The sequence below is a fragment of the Triturus cristatus genome, chromosome 3_2 (genome assembly GCF_964204655.1).
Source record: "Triturus cristatus chromosome 3_2, aTriCri1.1, whole genome shotgun sequence".
NCBI classification, from domain to species: Eukaryota; Metazoa; Chordata; class Amphibia; order Caudata; family Salamandridae; genus Triturus; species Triturus cristatus.
Window position 1 is genome coordinate 133221361 of NC_140584.1, and position 25071 is coordinate 133246431.

The following is a 25071-nucleotide window of genomic DNA, read 5'->3' on the forward strand; positions in this document are numbered from 1 at the left end:
TCATTTCCACATACCCCTGCATGCTTCTGTTGCTTCTAGAACTGCCCTTGGCGACTTCTCTGGCTCTTGTTAGGTCGGACTTGATAGTTCAGACCTCCTCAGGGCTTATTGTTATCAAGTCTGTAAAATATACATAGAGTGGACCATAGCTCGTCCCTGAGGAGTAATAGTTTCGCTTCATGCTGAAGGCTCGTTGGTGTACAGTTCCACCTACGAAGGTGGGCTTGGATTCCAATTCATGAGGGACTATTTTACATCTTAGAAGAACACAGAATTGTCACACATTCAATTATTCACCACATAGATGCACTATACAGCGAATACAATCGTTTTTGATTTATTTTCAGTTGCAAAAGTCTTTTTAAACGTCGGAGTCTATAAGAAACATTCAACCTAGACCTATTGGCTTTGCCAATATTTGCATATTTTTGTAGCTACCTTCTGTATCTTACTTTTAACACAATTTCTTTGTGATGGTTTCTAGTGACTGGCGGGGAAGCCAAGGACATTTTCTGGTTTTCTCCAAGTGGAGAAAAGATTTCAGCAAACCAGCAAGAGATCTCCATTGTACGAAATGATGAAGTCTCGTCAACTCTCTCCATCTATAATGTGGACATCGATGATGCTGGAATCTACAAATGTGTTGTCACGACAGAAGGGGAAGGAGAAGTGGAGGCCACTGTCAACGTGCAAATTTACCGTAAGGAGTTAATATTTTTTGTTCTTGTTTTCTTATTTTCTGTGATTTTAATGTACTGAAGGGAGGTATATAAGAGTAATTTGGTTTGAAGAGGAGATACATCTGGTTTGGGTTTGTGTAGTCTCCTTTTCATTCTCTCCTTTTCTGTTTCTCGTTCTCACTTACTCACATTTGCTTATGTCTTTTTGTTGGGCTTTCTCTCTTCATAAAACACTCCCTGCGTTCCTTTTCTGGCTCCTTCTTTTTACCGCTACATTCTCATTCCCACCCTTCTTCTACTTTGATTTCCTTTCACACGCTTGGATGTTAAACTACTCAACTCTTGGTTTTGGTTAGAATATCTTCCTTTAGAAAGAGTGAGGAAAATCGAGAGAGAGGAGAAGAAGGAAGATGTGAATTGACCTCCTTTAGGTCGCTAATTCAGTGTCAAATTGTGATCATCGCACAGATATTGATCTCGGATAAGAGGAGAGGCTGCCTATGTGTGGGACTCCTATCCTATTGTGCTGTTCCAGCTGTTTTCTACTGAAGGAATGACTATATAGCCTGACTTGGGCCATTTATGGAGCGGGGCATTGTTTAAACTGTGTTCTTTCTCCTGTAAATTGTGCACTCCTTTTCAGGCACGGCCAGTATAGGTAAGAGTGGTGAGGCAGGGCGGGATGGAGGGAGGGCAGATGACAGACGACAGGATATGAAATAGGGAAGATAAATAAATAAAACCTCTTGCCTCGTGCTCGCGATGTGGCAAGTGCAAGGTAAGTGGTTTTATTTATTTATTTATGTTTTTGCCTATCCCGTCGTCTGTTGACTCCCTCGTCACACCGCTCTTACCTGTACAAGCCACGCCTGCTGCTTTTATTGACATACGTTTCTCTGTTAGCCCACATCCTCGCTGCAGCTATTCCAGAGGTTCCTATTCATCGGGCAGTCACCCACACCAAAGCGTGTATAGCCCTCCTCTGTTGGAAGGGTTTTTTAAAAGTCAAGAAATAAAAGCTACCTGCCAAGCCCTCAAGGCGGGCAGTGCCCGCATAGTAGACCCAAAAGCCCATAAGATTGTTTGTCTGTAGCAGTTTATAAAGACATCAGTAGAATGAGATAAGCACATGTTATTTATACCTTCACGTTCATTGTGTAAGATCTTTCATCAGCCTAGCTTTTGGTTTGGTTATGTTTTGTTTGGCCCATAAGGCTAACTTCCTTAAGGTGTTCCTCAATCCCTTACCCATCCCTTGTATCAGCCTCACTGAGGACTTCCTGGGGTTTAGCAGGGCAGCTGTCAGTGCACTCAGAGTGAGTACCCTGGGGTCATAGGGGATAAGAGGATGCACATCACGTTGTCATGAACATGTCGCTAGCCCTTACGACTATCGCTCTGTATCGTCCAGGGAATGTGGCTGTGGTGCAAATGGGTACATGGGCTGTGTTCAGTCTGATCAAGCAACCAGGCAGATATTCTCAGCTGTAAAGACTGGAAAGTAATATAAACTGGATTGTCACTTCTTTCCCGACATAGATGCAAACTGAAGGCATTGTCTCAATCTTCATAAGTTATTTTATATCCACTGGTGGTTCAGCCATAGCAAGTTCCTTATGTTTGCTGTTCAAGGCTTTCATTGTGTTGTATGTATTTCTAAAGTCCAGATTTCCTGTGAAATGCTTCCTGGTGATGTCAAAAAAATAATGAGATAGATAGTCGAGGAAATAGCCAAGTATTGTTTTTGAAAGCAAAATAGTCTTCTGTAACTTGAAGGGTGAGCCATAGTAAGTTCCAGATCAGCAAAGCTGTGACTGCTAAGGCCCACCATTCCATCCTTGGCGTGTGTTGTGATTTGTGTGGGAGACAGGTGTATGGGAACGGAAGTCTGCAGAGAGGCTCCTACTGTTGGAATCTTATGGTCAGAATTGGCGTGCGCCTGTTGTAGGTGAAGTGGTGTAGTAAGATAATGAACGTCTCGCAGCAGATTTGCCTACTTGCACCCAATGCATTGATTTCAGTACTGCGGAGACAGTCAGATGCAGCAACGGTCGGCACAGGTAAGCGCGGTGGGGCGGGTTGGGGTAGGAAGGGGGAAGCCGACAGACGACTGAATTGGTATAAATAAATAAATAAATAAATAATACTGATTCCGTCGTCTGTCAGCCCCCTCCCCCTGCAGCGCCGCGCCCTGCCCCGCCTCACCACTCTTACCTGTGCCGGCCGCCACTGGATGTGTGACGTTTTATCTGCAGCTGCACGCCCAAAATCTTTATTGCAGAACTTGTGTGTTTGTTGTGTCCACGAGGACACATGTTGTGTAGACAGCCCCTCTCCTAGAAGTCTGTCACTCACTCTCTACCCTTATGGCAGGTCACGTGATATGGCCAATAAAAGGGAGGCGGGGCACCTGCCCTCCCTCCATTTCGACTTTACCCGCGTGCGTGCGTTGTTTTTGGCCTCTTCGCCTGCGAGGCCTAGCAACGCTTCGTTAACAGATTCACATGCTGTGCATAATCTCGCCATCTAGTATTGAGCGCAGAGGATTGCAAGCTGATTTTGTGGACCTTTCCATTCTGTGCGTTTACCCCAAGAGTGCCCAGAAGGGTTCATAATGAGGAAAGCCCACAATGCATCTCTGCACAGGTTGACTTTTATATGGGTTCTGAGGGTTTTCACTAATTTCCTCCTCCCCATTACAAAAGTATACGTTTACCTCGAATTTGTGTATATCAACAGGCGGACAGTTGTTTAAGTGTGACATTCCTCCCTAGTTCAATCTAACTTCCGGGAAATCCCCCTTTTAATCGTGAGCATCTTGATAGCACTCCTTCCTTCAGATCCTTTCCTAGAAAGACTTCCACTGGCCTCTGGGTGCATTGATGGTGCATCTGCAACAAACTGACATTCTGCACCTTGTTCGAATGGGACCTCTTCAGACAGGGCCGGGCAGTGCAGAGGGAGATTGAGGACGCGGCTAAATTGTCTTAAACCAAAATGGTGTTATTCTTACCAATGCCCATTTGTATATTTTACTCCTTATCCGATGCGTTACGTTTCGCCTCTTTGACTGCGCCAGTATTTCCGTGCCTGCCACAAAATAAACCAATTTCTTTAATATTGAACTATCAAAGGGACTCGTCATGGGCATTTATCGAGGTAGAGGTCGCTGTTTCTCCCACGTTATCAGCAGTAGAACATCTGGGAACGAGCCTGGGCGCCCCTTCCCACAGCAAAGTAAAACAAAGCGCCTCCTGGGCTGATCCGCGCCAGCTTTGCCAAATCCCCCCCGATTAGCGCCCCCGAGGAGAGCCCCGCGCAGGTGCAGACAGACCTGTCGAGGCAGATGTAGATGTCTTTTTGTGCCTCTTCCCTCCCCAGACGGGCAGATCGGGGCAGAGCTTCTAAGAGCGGATGCAGCGGGCCTCTGACGCTGCCCTGGCGGCTCCTGTGCCAACTCCATCACTTGGGTTCATTCCTCAGCATTTTACATCAGCGCCTGCAGCCTACCAGGCGCAGCACCGATGCACTGCGAGCTACCCAAGACTACCATGCATCAGGGCTAGTTTCGTTTCAAATCGGACTCCACGCATGATCATCAGGACGAGATGCCCTCGGTGTTGTCGAAGGAAGCAGGCTTAGCTGTAGTGTAAAGGCGCGCTGGCTAAACACGGCTCCGGGGTTGCTGCTGTCTCATTAGGCAGGCTCGGGGCGCGAGCTTGGAAAGGAAGGGCGGAAGGCACCCGTAACAGTGTCTCCTGCATAGGTACTATTCAGGACAGGCCACAGCCTCTTTTTCACAGTGTTAATGATGACGAAAGCTGGCCCCTGCGCCCCATTCACTTGTCAAGACCTGCCTTTGCCATGCTCTGAAGGCTACAGCAAAAGGCGAAACTTTTTGTTTTGAAATATTCCCCCTTAAAATAAGCATGGGCCTCAATATAGTGAGCATGATTCAGGGTAAGTGCCTTACAGAAGCCAAATTGTCGAGGGGGCTCGCATCAGGAGGCATGGCGCCGCATGCCACCTTTGAATTTGTGTCCTGTCTGAGGACATCTTAGAAACGTGAATAGATCATCAGAATAGTAAGGATCATTCTACAGTTGCATGAAGTTAAATAAATACAGAATAAAAAACTCCTCACATTATTCATTGACCCTTGTTACCAAAATGTTACACAGGAAGAAGTCCCCAATGACTTCTGAAAGCAATGACTTTTAAAAGCGTAAATAGTGAGTTACCCAGAAGGCAGTGTTGTACTGTTCTGTTTCAATTGATTTATTTATTTTGAAAGTTTTATATAGCGTGAACATGACCCTTGCGGGTATCAGAATGCTTTACAATTGTTCAGAAAGGAGAGACAAATTAATTCAATAATATAGTCAAGAAAAATACAGAATAAGGCAGCACCCAGATAAGGGGGGATACAACACAATATCAGGGCCGATAGATCAAAAACAATAACAGAGGAGGAGAGCGGTGGTCATGAGTGTCATTGACAGGAGGAGATCCTAGGATCTAGGGCAGAAATGTGTTCATAAGTAATACTTTGACTCTCTTGAAAGATGCCGTTGAGGGATTCAGTCTGATTGTAGGGGGCAAGGCGTTCTAAATTCTTGGGGCGATCTCAGAGAAAACTATTCATCCTGAGACCGCAGCTAAGCCTTCTGATTAAAAATTGCTTGGAGGCTGTTCCATAAAGACAACCAAAGCATCAAAGGTGAAAGTTTGATAAGATCCCTAATATAAGTAAGCCCCAGTTCCTCATGGCAGACAAAGTGCAGAAAGCATGGAGGCTGAAATGGGAGTCTGCTGCAAAAATAATTGCATTCAGTTTGACTACTGGATATGTCATCTTAGCTCCAACCTCCCACAACAATTGACTGTAAATTTACGGCACCTTTTATCTAAATTGAATTGTAAAAATCCCATAGATTCGAAAAACAAACCCCCAAGTATTGAAAGTTAGTTAATACTGACAGCTTGTTGGTCTCCCTTGGTTTTTAGGGCACACACACCATAATATGAGATTTGGTGTAATTAACTTCCATGTCCAGGGCCATCATGAAATTGATGAAACCCAGTAATAATTGAGACAAAGTCTTTGGTGTGCGTGCCAACAACACAACACCATCAGCGTAATGTAATGGTGGAATCTGTAGTTGACCAATCACCGGTACATCGTGTCCACAGAAAATAAAATTATGACTCATAAATGTAAGTCGTATAATTCCATGCACTCACCATTCCTTCCAGATCTAAACCTGACAGTTAAATTCAGGTGAAAGAAATGTAAGAAATTTACCAAGGCAGCATCCAACCCTTTGTCAGGCAATACTGGCCAAAGCTTGGACATGTTTACGTGATTGAATGCGCTAGACAGGTTCATGAAGGCTAGGTACAGTGCAAGTAATCAAAGGAGAATTAATCACTCGTCCTGTTTATAGCCAGGGTCTTGGGTTTTAACCGTCTTTAAAAACCCTCATTCACGTGGGAAGATGGAGCTATCACAAGTCACTTGCAGGATTTCTCAGAGAGAGCAAGAGAGATAGCACATTCCGCCTGTCCCCGACAGTGCGAAAATGCCACAAGAATGAGTTACAGTTACGACTAGGTTATACTACTACTGTGCGAATAAACACACTTAAGAAGAAGAGTAAGTGCATTACTTACCGACGCAAGTCACGTAATAGTAAACGTGCAACCACTTGGTCCTGAAGAAAGCCCAACGACCTGACTGGGCACCCAAGGGCTGAAACATGTCGACCACTCACACTTTTTAAGTAGGTGCTATAGAACAGTAACTCTTCTATTCACGCACCATCTTTCTTTTTTGCCTTACCCCATCATCAATACAATAAAAAGTAGCCTGATAGATGGAGGTAATTTTAAACACACTTCACTCTCCCTCACTATTTCTGATCACAACTGTGAATACCAGTTGGTCTCCCTCCAGGAGGAGGAAAGCATACCAAAGACCCAATGATGATGCTTTTCACGTAACAATCCTTGCAGAAAACCAAGATGTACCGCGCGTACGGCTTTCATGTGAATGAAGGTTTTTAAAGATGGTTAGAACCCAGGACCCCGGCTATAAACAGGACAAGTGATTCATTCGCTTGTGATTACTTGCTTATTGGATGGAAACCAAATGAATCTCAGCTTCTCTCTCCGTAATTGATTACAAGGCTAGGTACAGTGGCCAGTGGCTGGCATCTGCATATTTGCCGTTAAATAGTTGAAGATTCAGGCCCGTGTACTTTCTCACGTAAGACTGTGTATTTGTAAGACAACATAAACGTTGGACTGGTGCAAGACTGATTCTGAGCACCCCTAATGATATGTTGCCCTATAGTCCTGCTAGCTCACAGCGCAGCATCTGCACCCCTAACCCTCCAGGTTAACAAATGTGTATGCAACCCAGAACAAGACAACTCTGATTCACCAAAGAAATCGTGGTAACAGATCTAGAACCCTTTCACTATGTTACATATGCATAACCAGAGATACACAAGAAAATAACTACACACTATGCATTTCCAATATTTACTGAATCATTGTAATTCTTGAGAAAAATACTTGTGCTTCAATGATTAATAGAAGGAAACAGAATACAGTAATTAGCATTACGAGTATGGTGAAAAAGATGAACAGCAGAATACTATTTTTACAAGGCCTGGGCTTAGAAAAGTCATGTCTCCAGAAATAGCCTGAGTTGTTTTAGGATTGGAGTCAATTGTTGCAATAGTGATGCTGGGGTGTAACTGCTGGGATTGTCAATCCATGTCCATTGCGTCTTGCAAAAGTAAGAAGTGACTTTGGATTGGGTTAGTGCTTTCAGTCATGAGAGCTTCTGAGCGCTTAAAGTTTGAAGGTATTTGAGAACAAAATAGAGCCAATTTATAATAATACCTAAGAGGAAATACCAGAACATCTTTAGTTCCACTTTATAGATTGCAGCTCATAGGAAAGCAAGTAGCTGACCATGTAGGTTTTTTAAAGTTAACTAAAATAATGCCCCGCCCCCACAAATGGTTTCAGGGCAAATCCAGTCCATGATACCTGCCTCCCCAAAAATATTTGTTGAAATTGGCTGGGCTGAGGTCTAGATGTTTTTGAGCCAATGGGTGACTTAATTCCTGAATTGGGTTGTATTCTCAGTTGCCCCCTCATCTAATGAAGGAACGGTAGCCAGAGTTTGAACATACAGACAGACTTCTGGAGAAGCAACCGCTGGGACAATGACCTATTATGCGAGTCATTATGCAGCTGACCACTTCCCTCGCTCATTACAGTGTTCGCAGCTGGGTCTAATCTCTATCTGCAACACTAGCATTTAAGATGGTAGTGGGTATGTTTGTCATCTTTGAATCCCCACTGGCTACACCTGCGTAGTCGCCTTAGACCTGATATGGGGCGCTATGGTGGTGTTTGCAGATACAGTTGCCCTTGAACCCTCCAACTTGATCAAGGATGTCTCAGCTTGTGCCAACCTTTCTATTAATGGTTTGACATGATTGCTAAATAAGGAGTCCAATTTCTCACACAATCTTTTGATGAGCCATCGGGCCGGAGCAAAGCTAACCTCCTTCTGTATTAACACCTATTTCACTGGTGGTAGGTAGTCTCTATGCCTTTCTCTTGTTGCTTGGCCACTGGCTCATGATGACTATTGGTTAATAGATAAGAGGGAGACTATGGCTGTATGACTACTCAGAGCTGTCCAAACAAAGGGAGGAGCAGAGGCTAGGTAACAGTCTTCGTCCAATGTCCCACTCTAGACAAGCCCCTTCTTCGAAAGGCACCTTTCTGCTAATTCAGTCTCTTAGGTTAACATCCCAATAGCCCACACAATAAATCAATCAATGGTGCTGCTACTGGTAGTTGTTCTGGTTGTTTCCGCAACTTTATGCTTACCCATCATGGAATGGCATCAATTATCCATGACCACCCTCAATGTCAATGCCGATACACGAGGTGCGGCCCTGCTACGTTTGGGCACGGATGGGCTCAGAAGGGTCCACTCTTGGCCTGGGCATTTCCCACACAGGTAGAGAGAGTGTGTTGATTTTTGTATCGCATCTGGCTCCTCTCCAACCTATAGGACACTGCAAACTTGTCCTGGTTGTCCTGGAAGGCAGGATGTCAGCCAAGTGAAAAGCACATTCCATGCACATTCCGTAAAGTGAACTATGTGACAATCTTGCTGGAGTTCAAGGAGTGTGAAAGGAAAGTGTGTAGGGTGTCATTTTTCTAACACAACGCAACTTAAATGTATCTAAATAGACTGTACTTATTTTTCAGATTATATAATCAATTAAGATGCAAAAATTGAAGCACTCTTTTGTACTTCTGAAGTGTGGTGGAACCTTTTTTAGTAGGATCAAAAAATCAAGTACTCAGTGATGTGCAGATGATAATTATTCACTGGTATCTGATTTCCACATGTTGTGGTTTTGGCGCAATATAGTTTTATCAGTTAAACTGCATGTCTTTAATTCAATGGAAAATGTGCTGTCTGTACATGACTGCACACTACCTACCCCATACTTTAATAATATATTTGTGACAGTGTGCTCCAAAACGTAACATCTGCTACATACTACATCCTTACCACTCTCCTGATGAATGGCCGTGGCTCATTAGCTACACTTGTTCTTTGTGTGATGCTTGGACTTTTCACAGTCCACATGGCTTCAGTGATGTAATATTGATGACAGCACCCCCATGCCTAAAAATGTTCCTGTACCACTGCTTTAAATTGCTTAATACCCATGGAATATTAGTGTATATCAGTTGTGCCAGCCGGGGATGCAGCAGTTCCAACCGATACTTTTTCTGACTGTCATTATCTCAATAAAGTGCAGTATCATCCGCATTAGTGCAAAACCTCCGCTTTTGTAGTGGAGAAGGAATTGACCTTTGAGACTCTAGCACCTTGACAGGGTATGCTCTGATGGTGCCCCTTGCCAATGAGGTCTTGTCGCTGGCTGTGCCCACAATAATATCAGCTTACTAATAGCCTTATTGTGAGTGGTGTTGGAGGGAGGCGTGGTCCGAGAAGGAAACTACTTCTAGCTCTCAGGTAGTTTTGGAGCGAGGCATCACGGTACATCCCTTCCGCCAGGCTTTTGCGTTACTTCATGTAGTTCCATTTCCACGTGGACATATTGATTGAACTAAGAAAGTACGTTCCTCCTAGTTTTGTATTTTGTGCAGAATGTTCGACCTGAGAAAGTGTAGGAAAGGTCTTTTAGCAGACAATATCTTCAAAATATCCTTACTTTAGTTATTTACTTGTTTCACGTTTTTATGTCGCGTGACTACTCAACTAGATGTCGATGTACTTTACAGTGAAATAACAATGAAGATCAGGAACCATCCTTAGAAAACAGTAAAACGTAGAAAATAAAATAATGCTGCTCCTCATTTCTGTAATACATATTATGTAAACATTTGTTGTAATCTTTTCTTTTTTTAGAGAAAATGGTGTTCAGGAACGCACCTTCTCCCCAGGAGTTTACAGAAGAAGAAGATGCTGTTGTAATTTGTGATGTTGTGAGTGTGCAAACCCCCTCCATAATGTGGAAGCACAAAGGCAGAGACGTTGTCCTGAAAAAAGATGGTAAGGAAAATAATTTCTAATCTTGCTGATTTTGTAATATTCAAATGGTCCGTAGTAACCTTTAGGGTATCCCTCATACCTGCACACACAGGGGGTCCCTAGGGCTTATAGTTATTGAATGCGACCCAACCCCAATTTCTTTTTCCATCGGATCCCATGAGAGTCTTGCGAAATCACAACATTTTTTGCTGGGTGTTTTTGTTCTTTTTTGGCTGGAGGGGGGTCCCTCTGGTTCCCCCTCACCCGCCAGGGGGCCTAGGATGTCAGGGTATCCTTACCTTGCTCTATACTGCCCTGCTACAATATATTTTTTCTAAATTCAGGATAGGGGACTAAATCCCCAAGTCCTGTAATGGCTGCCAGCAACATTTTTGTCATGTTGCTGGCATCCAATCAAAGCTCATGCTCTCGCAGAAGTCTTGACTCTTACAGCAGCGAGATGGCCCAAGGGAAATAAAGCTCCTTAGCCCAATCCGATTGCTCAGTTTTTGAACCGGTGCTCTCGCAAGTGTCTCAGAGACTGTTGCTTACCCAACTGCCAAAATACACAATCATTTTTTAACCTTAATTTCTCAAAAACTATTGAACAAATGTATTCAAAATCACAAGAAGCACAATCTGTGGACCAGGATCCAGCTTCCTGCCACATTTGGTGTAATTCCATTCAGTTGTTTTTGCTGTAGCCAGTCTTAAAGAAGTCTATGGAAAATGCATAGGGATTTTGCTTTTAGGGCCCCCTGTTTTTTCTTGGCTCCTGCTCGACGGATCACTCTTAAACTTTCCAGGAAGGAGTTGAGGTGGATGAACATCTTTTTGGGAAGTTTTACGAAGGTTCGTCAAACGTGGCAAAAGCTATTAGCAAACCAAAAAATGCTCTTTCTATGGAAAAGCAGACCTAAGTACCTAGTCGCAAACACCACTAGGTAATATATATATATAAATATGTGTACTACACAGTGGTGGTCACCACTATGTGGGTATAGTTGGGTTAGAGATTCCATAGAAAGAGCGTGTTTCGTTAGCATAGTAGCTTGTGCACTGTTTGATGTATTGTTAGAAAAATGTGCAAAATACATAGTTCATCCACCTCAGCTCCTTCCTGGAAAATGTAGGGATGTTCCGTAAAACGGTTGCCTAGAAAAAAGCAGGGGGTTCTTCACACCTGTTTTTCAGATGCAGTTTCTCATAGGAATTTTGGGAAGTGATACAGAAAAAAATAGCTGAACAGAATTACAAAAGTTTGGCAGAAAGCTACATCATTGCCCGGAAATCATGTTTTTATGTGATTTGGTGTAAATCTGTTTAGCTGCTTTTGAGAAATTAAGGTCCAAATATGGTAATATGTGGGCGGTTGGTACCTCGGTACTCTTGCAGAACCGGAAGTTGAAATAATCAACCACTCTTGACTAGCCAAGAGGGCTTTTTATCCAATGGCCCATTTGGTGCTGCTGGTCCGGTACTTGGCCGGCGGGACCGAGTGATCTGATTGACTGGCTGCATCATCAACAGAAATGTTGCCATTTCAAGACTCGTTGTGGTGCCCTCAGTTTAAAAAAAAGAAAATGATACACAGGGGTGGGTGGGGGGAAGCTAGGGGTGCTCTGATCCCCTGGTCCTTGACTGCCCTCAGCAGTTTGGGTGCAGGTCCTGGCTGTAGAACAAGCCCAAGAACTGTGCGCAGCTTGGTGTTGATCACTCGCTGTTGGTTAGGTACAGACCAGGCTTTGCAGCCAAACCCCCACTGTGCATGTTCAAAGGCTGTGCATGGCAGGGTGTTGGATACCCGCATAAGTTGGACCTAGGGCCTGGTGCGAGTTGGGTTTGGAAGCTGTGTCTAACCCCATAGCACAGTCAAAAGTTATGCTCAGCGAAGGAGTTGGGTTAATATGATCAAAGCCGCCAGAAATTCCCTAAAAAAAACAAAGGTTAAAGTGACGTTCTATTTAGGTATGTTCATGAGGTTTTACATTACATAAGAAAAAAGGTTTTAAAATTTCACTGAAATAATCAAAGGTTAAAGTAGTGTTATAGTTAGGTGTGGTCATATCTTAATTTACATTTTTAAAAATCTGGCATTTCACTGAAAAAAACAAAGTTTAAAGTGATGTTATAGTTAGGTCTTGTAATAATATAAACACTAATGTTTAAAAACCAGAAAAATACTAAAAAACTTTCCCCCCGCCATGCACTTCTAATGACCTCACACATTGCATCACTCGTAATATGTTGAACAACATCATTGAATACTTCTCAAGTGAGCTCTCTTGTACCACGTCATTTTAGAAATACAACAGCTCAATAATAATTTTTATGTTATTGTAAGAAGTATGTACAATATTTTTCTGTCAGAGTCATCTTAATTGTGTTTTGCACTATACCAACAGCTTCCGAACGTTTCTAAATCTAATAATCCTATATAATAGTTTGAGGAAGCAGCAAGATATGTATGGCCTGTTCGTCTGTTACAGTGAGCAAGTTCCAGATGAAATAATCCTCATTCAAGCCTGAGTGTAAATGTCTGCTGCTTTTTCAAAAATGTGTAAACATCAGCAAAGAAGATTCTTGGACTGTAAAGCACATGACTAAGTGTATCTGCGTGTACCACAGTAATGTTTGCATGCATGGAGGCACACAATTACACGGCAGTCCGTCATGGTGTTATCAGTTCAGTGCTTTAGCAGGAAGATGTCATAGTGTTCAAATGGAAGTAGGGATTGAGTGCAGAATTCATAAAACCCACCTTCCAGTAAGCTCCAGGCTCCTTTACTAAAAGCCTATGGTTGATTGGATACGTGGCAATGATTGAGTCAGCATATCTGCCAACAGCAGAGCTGAGCATAGAGGTCATGCTCACACGTCATCCAAGATGGCACTCTTAAAGTTGGTATGTGGGTGCAACGACACTCGCGCGCAAGCAGCCACAACAAGTCGTAATGTATCGGCCGCCTTAAGACTATGCCTGTGATTTGTGATACACTTGTTTTTGTTTGCTTGATTTTCCTTTCCTTTTGTTGTTTTTGCAGTCCGATTTCTTGTCCTGGCCAACAACTACTTGCAGATCCGTGGAATAAAGAAAACAGACGAGGGGATGTATCGCTGCGAGGGGAGGATCCTGGCTCGCGGGGAGATCGCCTTTAAGGATATCCAGGTGGTTGTGAATGGTAAGCATTGTGGAGCCAAGGGAGTGGAGCACACTGTGCCAGGAAGACAAAGCACCGCTAACACTCATGAATTAGATAGAACATCAACCCTAAACCTAATGGTCTGCCTTGTAAGGCAGTGTTAAAACAGCATGCAGCCCTTGTTTGTTCATTTAATAGATATGCATGTGTGGAGTAGATGGGAAATTAAAACGTCAGACCCAAATTTCAGCATCTGGTGATTCAACTTTTAGTAAGTTGCATAATGTGATTGCTGTTTCAGTCCTTAAGATTGCAGAGGAGAACTCAGCAGGCACCATCATGGCTGTGGGGTTTCTCATGTTAAGATGCTGTGTCGGCTCTCTCTGTGCCAGGGACAAACTTGGGTAGCATGCGCTGACATAAACTTGGCTGCTACTGTATTTTGATTTCCTTTTCCTTTTTGAAAACGTTCGTTTCTTCACGATGATATTTCAAAACGTTGTCGCCATCACGCTTTTCCTTTTACATTTTCGTTTTGCTCCACGTGTTCTCTTCAGAAACATGTCCAAGCCTGTCCTTTCCGAACTTTCTGCTTCCCTGTTTTCTATAGGGATGCTCATGCTTTAATACCTAGATGTTAATTGTCAACCCCTGTTCTTCCTTTCAACTTTAACCTCAGTCCCATATACTGACATTTTCACTCATGTCCTCCTCTTAATGTAATTGTTCTCCTTTGCCACTTCCTCTCCTCTCTTTTTTCCTTGACTCTTGAACTTGTGTTTTCGACTTTACTTCCTTTTGCTGTTCTTGTTCCCTATTTATTTTATTTTATTGTTTTTTGATCTTGTGATCTTGTTCTTTCTCTTTTTTTATTTTTTGTTTATCTTTCCTTTCCTCTGTAATACTACTTCCTTTCTTCATATTGGCCCTGCCTCGCTCATTCCCTTCCTTCCCTGCCACTGTTGACTGTAGGTTGCTGCCTATTTATCTCAACATCTTTCGCTTCATCCTTCTCCTGCTTGAAATCACACTACTCATCAGTACATGCCATCCTCTCCCCTGCAGAATTTCACCGAACAGTTTTCGAACTATGCTGCTGCTGCTTCTGCATCAGCTCCATCCACTGTCTTGCCTACTTCAAAAAACGTTTTTCCAGGCTGTTTCCTACTTTCTCTTAATGACCTTTCAGGCTGTTTCTTTGTATCCCACACCTCTTACCCTCAACCTTTATTTTCCAGAAAGTCTTTAGGCTTTTCAGTTTCCAATTTTTGTCTTCCTTAGTGGCGCCTTCTGTCCGGGCTCGACAAACCACTGTCAATGCCACAGCAAACCTTGGAGAATCCGCTCTCCTGGCCTGTGATGCTGATGGGTTTCCCGACCCAGAGATAAGTTGGACAAAGTAAGATTTCCTGTATTTTGTTTATAAATGATGCCCGCATATTTCAAAATATGTGTAGTATTCTATAATTCTGATGACCATCAATTAAATGGTAAATACATTGGTTTGAGGTGTCACAGCTTCAGCTGGTCAATGTAGCTCGCCTGTATGGTAGACAGATCTTCAAAGTAGAGCACCCCGGGAACAGTGATGAGTAATGGTGTTTGGTTAGTATACCAAGTGCATGAATAACTATACTTAGTTGCATGAGCATATGTTGGACACACTCATCATTACAATTATCTCACACTAGAGGTAGCGATTAGCAGACAAAAGTGGAGGTGGCCAAGTCCCAAGGCAAGTGACGTATAAAGGAGATTACGGTTCTTGGTTCTGTCTAGAATATGTGTCCTGACATTGATCCAGATAGTGGCAATGGCTTGGTGTTTAGGAGTTGGTCATTGGAGAGTAGTTGTTCTTGGCTCTGCATTGTTGGGAGGTTAATTTGTGTATTCAAGCTTCTCTTTCAGAACATATAAGTTTTTGTTTTCTTTTTATCTTTCAAATGCTTTTTTCAATTCTGTGTTCAGGGACGGCGAAATGATTGAAGATGACAGCGACAAGTACAAATTCACAGAAGATGGTTCTGAAATGACGATTTTCAACATTGACAAGAATGATGAGGGGGATTATACTTGCATAGCGGAGAACAAGGCCGGCGAGCAGGAAGCATCCATCCTTCTCAAAGTCTATGGTAATTGTGCCAACCTACCCTACTTCTCTTGTGATCATGTCACGTAAGCTAAGTTGTAGTTGTATGTGCCCACGTGAGGCAAACCCAACTAATAGTGATAACTTTTTTTAAACAGCCCTTAATTTTGCACTAATGTTGTTTCTAAATACTGTAAGTAAGCGGTGTTACTGTTAATGAATTTAACAGTTCTCAGTTTGCTGACCTCGATAAGATGGAAGGCTGATGTTTGCTTGCTCGATTTCAGAATTGCAGATCACGAGAGCTGTCAGCATTGAGTCACTGGACTATCATCTTTAGCACCCCTTTCATTTCCAATTAGTTCAAATCAAAATACGATACTTTAGTAGGATCTATATTAACTTGCAAAAAGTAAGATTATACTTTTTCACATCCAGCAATAAGTATCCTGTATTTCCTAAAAATCATAGATTGGCAACATAATGAACTTAACACATTTGTGGACAATGGTATGGTGTGATTCTCTGTGATAATATTACTTATTAAACAATAAGTGAGGCAACTTATGCTTCACTCTTTAAATAAAAAATCACCATGCTGATAAAGTTTGGGCTGCAAGGTTGTATGCCCAATTTCGATGTTTTTTGTTCAATGGATTCACTCGGTTGTTCAGCACTTAAATGCAGACGATTTTCAGTTTTACTCCAGTATTGGAACTGTCATAGATTCATATGCTTGAATCATTCCCTGTCTTTGAGATGGGGGTTCCCAGTACTTTAGAAATATAATGTCACAATAGACATAGAATATAGAGGCCTGAGGCCTTTCAGTTTAGTAACATATCCTAGTCATCATTTAAGAAAGGATTACACTTAGGAGTCAACCAGTCAGGTCACACCGCCCTGTAGAACCTTCCTGAGAGAAGATCCAGGCCCTCAGATTTCTACTGCACGTTGTGCTAAGGAGTCTCCACTGAGCTCTGCTCAGTTTTGTGTCAGAACGCTTCAGAAGGTTTTTCTACAGACTTTGTCTTTTCAAAATTTACAAATATGTTCTTAAGACTCTGTATCTGTTGTATGGGTGTCTCAAACAGACTCTTAATATGCCAGACACACCTAAGAAGGGTCTCTTCACACCATGTGGCACTTGCAAAAAGGAGAAGCTGCACATTGATGACCCTCATCACAACTGCATATTCTGTCTTTATCCTGCGCGTTAAACAAAAAGACTGCAAGGTATGTCGCAAGTTTTCCTTTAAAACCGTGAAAGACCGTTCGGGGTGACTCTTTCTATGGCTACAAAATCTCAAGACAAGAGAAAATCCTGTCTCTGATGATGCGGAGAGTGAAACTTCATGTATGTCTTCCTCCAAAGCACCTTAGGGGTGATCCTGCAGCTCACCTCTTATGAACCATCAAAAAGGCATCTAAAAACCCCTCTCAGGTCTCTCATAGACACCACGGCCCAACCAAGTCATAAAAGTGATCTTCCTTCTGGATGAAAGGGGAAAAAGGAGTCAGGTTCCTCTTCGAAGGGACTTCAAAAATCTACTTTTGAGCACCCAACACCCCACCTCAGATGAAGCACACATTCAAGAAGCCTTGTTCTGCTCTGCTGACAGGACAGCATCTCGTCGACGAGGACTTGCACAGCAGTATCCACAACATCTACCACCAACACTATCACGGTGTCGATGGCAGTTTCGTCATCATCTACGACCTCATCGTCAACCAGCCGTACCCCTATATCGTCAACGATAAGTATTTCCTCCTCATCAACACTGCCGTCAAAGACAAAGCTCCCATTGACGATGACGCTCCTGTCGACAACACCACCACCGTTGACAGAGGGTTTCCCGTCGCATTTTTACGAAATGCCTTGCACCCGTAGCGGCCTTCCTCAGGCAACAAAGACATCAAGTCTTCCCCTATCTTGACGACTGGTTGGTCAAGGCTCCTTTCAACCAGTCATCAATGGCGTCCACCATGCCCAACATACACCTATTCAACAAGCTAGGCCTCACTCTAAATCCTGACAACCCAGTCCTTAAACTATAGCAATAGATAACGGGCCTGGGAGCCATGTTGAGCACAATGCTAAACAGAGCATACCCCACAATGGAGAGGAAGCAGAAGCTGATGACTTTGGCAAGACGAGTACAAAAAAGAAGGTCACTTTCTGATCGCCTTTACAAATCTCTCCTCGGTATGATGTCTTCCTGCATTCATCTAATGCCATACTGTTGTCTGTACATGCGTCCACTTCAAGAAGCACTGGACATCCAATGACCACAGGCTACAGGAACCTTCGATGACATCATACAGTTTACTCCACCTAAGGTCAAATCGCTCACCTGGTGGACACAACCGGAAAATCTAAGAGTCGTCTACCGTTGTTCACTTAAGCCTCACCTTTAGTGAATACAAAAAACGCTTCCCTGGACGGGTGGGGAGCTTACCTCCAGGATCTCCAGGTCAGCTGCAAATGGCCACCTTCCCATCGGGCCTTCACATCAGTCTACTCAAGTTAAGGACAGTACATCTTGCTCTACAAGCCTTCCTTCTCAGGATTCAGAAGTACTCAGTGCTCCTGCAGACAGACATTAGAACGACAGTGCAGTACACAAACAAGCAAGGTAGCGCCAGATCTCACCTGCTGTCCCAGGAAGCTAAACTAATCTGGAAATGGTCCATCCACTACAGAATACATCCGACAGTAGAGCATGTACCTGGGAACCACAGCGCCAAAGCAGACACCTTGAGCAGACTGAAAACATCTTGCCACGAGTGGGAACTGGACCAACACACGCTGGATCAAATCTTCCTCTGGTAGGGCAAACCAAATAATGACCTCTTTGTGACCCCCACAACGCAAAATGACAGTTTTTACCAAGCTGGCATTCTCATCCAGGGTCATGGGGGAATGCATTTGTGATTGCATGGTCTGACATATTTGCCTACGCAATTTCTCTCTTTCCATTTGACCTCAGGAAGAAGAAGGCAGAGCCCTGCAAGATGATAGTCATACCCTCAGCATGGCTGCGGCATAACTGGTTTACCGAGCTTCTCATCCTTTCAGTGGAGTGCCACATTCACCTCAAACTGATCCCATCGCTGCTGACGATGAGCCAGGGACAAGTTCTCCATCCAGATCCCAAGTCTCTTCGATTATCAGCCTGACTCCTGAGTTTCACGAATGTGGACATCTGAACATTCCTTCGGGTTGCATGGATATACTAGCCAACTATAGAAAATGTGCTTATTACTGCTCTCTACTCTGATTTAAGCATGTGCATCTATGAAAGTTCCAATACTGGACTTAGAAAATAAGTTACTTACCAGTATTGGAATCTTTCATAGATTCACATGTGACCCACTCGCTTCCCCTGAGAAGCTCAACTTTATTCCTCTTAGTACAGTACTATGTATACGCACTAGTGCTTGGAAATCTAAGGGGCTGGAGCTTCTCTCAGGAAGGTTCTACAGGGTGGTATGACCTTATTGGTTTAGTCCTTTTTAAATAATGACTAGGATATGTTACTAAATCGAAAGTCCCAAGGCCTTCTACCCTTTTGCGATTTTACTTTTCTGAGGTACCGGGGATTCTCATCTTGACGATGGGGAATGATTCAAGTATGTGAATCGATGAAAGATTCCAATACTGGAGAACTGCAGTTACAATTAAGTAAGGGTAGCAGTGCCTTCTGATCTGGGACTCAACCACAGTATATAATATTTGAGTCATTTCATTGCTTACTCATGCTATAAAACAAGTCATTGAAATAATTTGTAAAAATAAGGTGAGTTTTTCTATGAATGTATCAGAGGGATGTTAATTTGCTAGTGGCTATTTGTTAGGACACAAACTTTGGCTACAACTTTCAGTAATGGAAAACCATGTAGGCTGTTCATTTCGCCAGTAGTCTTCTTCAGTAAGCACATTTTTATGTGTTCATTGCACAGAGATCTTCCTGGTTAATACACATCAGTGCAGTAAATTGTGAAATAAATAGCTCTACCTACCTACTTAAAGCAGTACGTGAAGTAAAAAGAACATAACAGTGCTTAACCGTGTAGTTTAGAATGTAGAATTATAGGAAAAAGACACCCTTGTTTAAAAAAAACGTGTTCTGTCCGTAGGAGGGAGAGATTGTTTAATCTGTACTCTTCGGTGCAGCTGGTGATGAGCACTGCTTGGAATTAGAATGATTGGTTGTTTTTCTGTTCCATAAATAAATTACTGATAAAACAGCGGACAATGGTCAGGGCCAGTGGAATTATATGAGTCTAGAGCCGCTCCTTTTAGCCCATGTTTGTAGATTTACAGTTCTTGACAGGCAACTTTCTGCATAATTTGCAGAGTACAAGAAAACAAATGTTTCTTGCTCAGATTGATTAAAACAAGCATTTGCAATGCAATTGGTCTCACCTTTGGGACCTTATATGTATTTCGTTATGCAGCACATTAGCCTCGGTGCTGAAACATCTACTGTTCTTTAACATGGAGGGAAAGTAAGCACCAAACTGCGTGTCATGCGATGTATGAGAACACATGGAGAGAAATATATCCTTTCAGCGGGAAATGGTATTGTCCAAAGCTCTGTTTTTAATATAAAATGAGGACCTTCAGTGGTCATATCACTGAAAATACAAGATTTAAAAAAAATATTATTGTCTATGGGTACTCGTGGAAGACAATTTCCATGGACTAAAATCTAGAGAATGCTAAAGTGATTCAGGTATTTTACATACCTCTGCTGGACGTTTTCTATCAAGAAAGTTGAATAGAGGCAGTTGCCAGAAAAATAAACAAGCATTTGCAATGCAAACGGTCTCATCTTTGGGACCTTGTATCTATTTAGCTATGCAGCACATTAGCCTGGGTGCTGAAACTTCTACTGTTCTTTAACATGGAGGGGAAGTAAGCATCAAACTGCATGACATGCCAGGTATGGGAACACATGGAGAGAAATATAGCCTTTCAGAGTGAAATGGTATAGTCCAAAGCTCTGTTTTTAAAATCAGGGCCTTTGGTGGTCATATCACTGAAAATACAAGATTTAAAAACAATATTATTGTCTACAGGTGCTCGTGGAAGACAGTTTCTATGGACTGGAATCTAGAGAATGCTAAAGTGATTTGGTATTTTACTGATCTGAAAGAGACATGTTAGTGATAGAGTCCTTACCTTAGAATATCCCCAGGCGTCAGACTGGATCCGGAAAGTTTTTCGTCAGCAGTACCCCTGCGCGTCAGTAGGCGTCGTCGTACGGCTTCGCTTACGTCGCTGGCATCGTGGTCGCCGAGATGACATCGCTGGAGCTACTTAGACGCGCCCACGCGCTGACATCAGTTCTTTCTTTTCCGCGCCAGCAAGTGCAGATCCGGAGAGAGCGGTACCCCCAGTCATTTTTTGGCTGAGTTTTTTGGGACTTTTTGTCTCTGTTTTCAAGTATATACTCTACAGGTGCATAGGGTTGCCCGGTTTAAAGTCCTGCGCGGCCTGTCCCGCACGATGTCGGTGACGGACCCGCACTGTGAGTGTCTCTACTGCATGGGGCGCGACCACGACTCTGAGTCGTGCCCCCACTGCCAGGCCATGGCTCTGAAAACTTTGCGGGAGCGGTCCCGAAGTGGCTGGAGGCCAGGGAGTCGGCTCTGCGCTGTTCAAGGTCCTGGTCCGGTGGGAGGTCGAGGGACTGGCCGCGGAGCCATCACCATCATTTGAAGTCTTCGCACTCGGAGTCAGGTAAGGCGAAGCACAAGAAGGTGAAGAAACGTCGTCGCTCTTCGCCTTCCCCTAGCCGGTCGGGTGACACGGCTAAGGGTGCAGGTGGCACCGCCCCTGCGGCTCCGGCGGAGCCTACGCAGTTGCCGATGGACTACCCGCCCTTTCCGGGTCCATCGGCGACTCCGGCCCAGCTGCAGGAGTTCCTGTCAGCCATGGCCCATGTCTTCGGACCGTCCGGCACCGCCGGTGCGCCTTCGGGCCCGGTGGGCCCGGCTGGGGGTCCTTGTTCTTCGACATCGTCGGCTCCGGCCCCGACGTCGTCGACGACGCTGGCCTCGACGCCGAGGGACCCCCGTGGATCCAGGCCTGGATCCCCGTCCATGCCGGTTGACCCTATACGACCTCCACCAGCATCGACGTCGACGGTGCAGACGCCGTCCCCGGGACTCCTCCCCGGCGTGGAGCCGGTGCCGGAAGGGTGTCTACCGACGCCGATTCCGATGCCGTTTGGGAACATCTTTCCCTATATCCACTGACGTCCATATGTTCCACCTGTTTAGCAGGCTGTGGAGGACGGGGAGGACTGGGAGGGGTCTGAGGACCCTCTCGCAGCTCAATGCGAGTTAGACCCGGACTGGGATGAGGATCCAGGGGATGCAGGTGACCAGGATTATGTTCCGGAACCTGGCGAACTGTCTCCTTCTACTGTGGCTACGGAGAAGGGTAGTTCATATTCTATGGTGTTGCATAGGGCAGCCGAGGCTCTCCACCTCAAGCTCCCTACTGTGGCCGTCAGGACTAATCTCCTGACAGAGGTGTTTCGGACAGCTTCTGCTTCTACGAAGCCGCTGCTGCCCTTTAACGATGCACTCTCAGACTATCTTTTGGGCAACCGTTCCAGGCCCAACACAGGGGCTCCTGTGGACAAGAACGTGGCTCAACGCCATCGCTTGCCCCCTGCTGACCCCGTTTTCCTCTCCCAACACCCCACCCCCGAGAGCTTGGTTGTCCAAACCTCTGCGTCACCAAGCGCATTCTCTTCTGTACCTCCGGACAGGGAATCCAAGAAACTGGAGCATTTTGGGAAGAAGATTTTTTATCCTGCCAGTTCGGGCCTGCAGTCTGTGAACACCGCATGTCTCTTGGGCCGTTACTCTCATTCTGTGTGGGATACAGTTGCGTAAGTGCTGCCACATAGTCCGGTGGAGGCTCGGGCAATACTTTCTCAAGCTATTGCTGAGGGGAGAGACGCAGCCAAGTTCACCATCCGGTGTGGTCTTGATACTGCTGACTCACTGGGCAGAGCGATTTCCACGACAGTGGCGCTACGCCGTCACGCTTGGCTGAGGACCACTGGCTTTTCTGGGGTGTCCAGAACACATTGATGGACATGCCCTTTGATAGCACTCGCCTGTTCGGCGATAAAGCAGATTGCGCGTTGGAACGTTTTAAGTACTCACTGGCTACAGTCAAGTCCTTAGGCCTTTTGGTTACACGGACTCCTTCCGCTTTTCGCTCCTTTCGTGGCCAAGGAAGGGGCGCCCAGGCATGTTTGTTTCAGAACCACAGGCCTCCGGAAGGAGAAGTTCAAGATACTCACACTTGCTCAGGTCTTGTCTGACCTAGACCCGCAAGACTGGATGGTAGCGTTGGACTGGCATGACGCTTATTTTTATATCCCCGTCCTGCCGGCCCACCGGCGTTACCTGCGGTTCACGGTAGGCCACGAGAACTTTCAGTTCACCGTGCTCCCTTTTGGCCTTACCAGCGCCCCTCGGGTGTTCACGAAAGTGAGGGCGATGATCGCAGCTCATCTGCGCAGATCGGGGGTTTCAGTCTTCCCTCGACGACTGGTTGTTGAAGGTGGGCTCGCCCCAAACAGTCGTCTCCCACCTCCAGGCTATGGCCGACCTCCTGCATTTGCTGGGGTTTACCATCAACGTGCCGAAGTTGCACCTGATTCCCTCTCAGAAGCCCCTTTTCATCGGAGCGGTTCTGGACACGGCGCAGTTTTGGGTCTATGCTCCCAAACAGCGAGTCCGGGACATTCGGTCTATGATTCTGATCTTTCAGCCCTTGTCCCGGGTTTCGGTCAGGTCGACCGTGAGGCTGCTGGACCTCATGGCCTCCTGCATCCTGTTCACCAACCATGCCAGGTGGCATATGCGGGCTCTGCAGTGGGACCTGAAATTCCAGTGGGCGCAGCATCAGGGGAACCTGTCTGACTACATCCAGATGTCAGAGGGCACTGCACAACAATTGCAGTGGTGACTCACGAATCAGCATTGGGTCAGCGGCAGATCCCTCTCCCTTCCCCAACCGGAGCACACAGTGGTGACGGATGCGTCCCTCCTGGGATGGGGCGGCCACATGGGAGAGGCGGAGATCAGAGGCCTCTGGTCTCTGGCGGAGTCACGGCTCCATATCAATCTTCTGGAGCTTCGGGTGATCCTTCTTGCATTGAAGGCATTTCTTCCCTCTGTCAAGGGGAAAGAGGTGCAGGTGTTCACAGACAATACCACCGCCATGTGGTATTACAGCACACAAGGCGGGGTGGGCTTGTGGACCCTATGTCAGGAGGCTCTCTCTGCACATCTGGACATGGCTGGAACGTCAAGGCATTTCCTTCACGGTTCAACACATGGCAGGTTCCTTGAACACCAGGGCGGACGGACTCAGCCGCCGGTGCATGATGGATCACGAATGGCATCTTCACTCGGAGGTCTCTTTCAACAGTGGGGAGTGCCTTGGTTAGATCTATTCGCCACCGAAGAGAACACGCAATGTCAGCGGTTCTGCGCGTTGGAATTTCCAAGGCGGCACTCGTTTGGCGACACTTTTCGTCGTGAGTGGAGCTGCGGTCTATTGTACGCCTTTCTGCCTATACCACTTCTACCCAGAGTGCCGAAGAAGACCGGGCTGGACCGGGCACAAGGCATTCTTGTGGCCCCGCACTGGGCTCGAAGAGTTTGGTATCCCGAGCTACTCAGTATGAGCATGGATTTCCGATCCGACTGCCTCTTCGGGAGGATCTTCTGTCACAGCAGCAGGGGACGGTCCTCCACCCAAACCTGTCCATTCTCCACCTACATGCGTGGATATTGAGCGGCGACAGTTGATTCCATTTGACTTGCCTCCTGAAGTCTGTGATGTCATTCTGGCAGCCAGGCGTCCCTCCACTAAATCGTTATACGCCTGCAGGTGGAACAAATTGGTGGCATGGTGCACAGCAAAGGCTATGGACCCGCTTTGTGTCCCTCTTTCAGAGGTCCTTTTGTTCCTTCTTTCTCTGGCACGGCAGGGCTCTGCTCTGGGCACTAACAAGGGCTACCTTTCTGCGATCTCGGCCTTTCTCAGGCTCCCTGATCAGCCCTCTCTTTTCAAGTCCCCTGTTGTTAATAGATTTCTCAAAGGCATTACTCACCTTTTCCCTCCTATTCCGTTTGTGATGCCGCAGTGGGACTTGAATCTGGTACTTACTTATTTGATGTGCGCTCCCTTTGAGCTGCTTCACAACTGTCCTCTTCGTTTACTAACTTTGAAGACTGCTTTTCTGGTTGCCATCACCTCCGCTAGGCGCGTGAATGAGCTCCAGGCGCTTACCTGTAAGCCTCCTTTTCTGTCTGTCCATCCGGACAAGGTTGTGCTTCACACTCATCCCTACTTCTTGCCAAAAGTTGTCACTGCTTTTCACATTGGGCAAACTATCACCTTGCCCACTTTCTTTCCGCCTCCGCACCCTTCCAGAGAGGAAGAGAGGCTCCACCGTCTGGACCCAAAACGTGCGCTTTCATTTTACTTAAATCGCACACAACAGTTCCGGG

At 45.3% G+C, this 25071-nt stretch overlaps 1 protein-coding gene across 7 annotated transcripts in view; it reads left to right on the forward strand.

Annotated features, from left to right (window-relative positions):
* Positions 1-25071, forward strand: part of NCAM1 (neural cell adhesion molecule 1) — a 723973-nt gene that overhangs the window by 414354 nt on the left and 284548 nt on the right. For all 7 annotated transcript variants that reach the window (XM_085647346.1, XM_085647349.1, XM_085647344.1 and 4 more), the window contains exons 3-7: positions 485-700; positions 10162-10305; positions 13329-13466; positions 14709-14826; positions 15396-15559. In XM_085647346.1, the coding sequence (XP_085503472.1) occupies positions 485-700; positions 10162-10305; positions 13329-13466; positions 14709-14826; positions 15396-15559 (780 nt within the window). The remainder of the gene's footprint in view (positions 1-484; positions 701-10161; positions 10306-13328; positions 13467-14708; positions 14827-15395; positions 15560-25071) is intronic.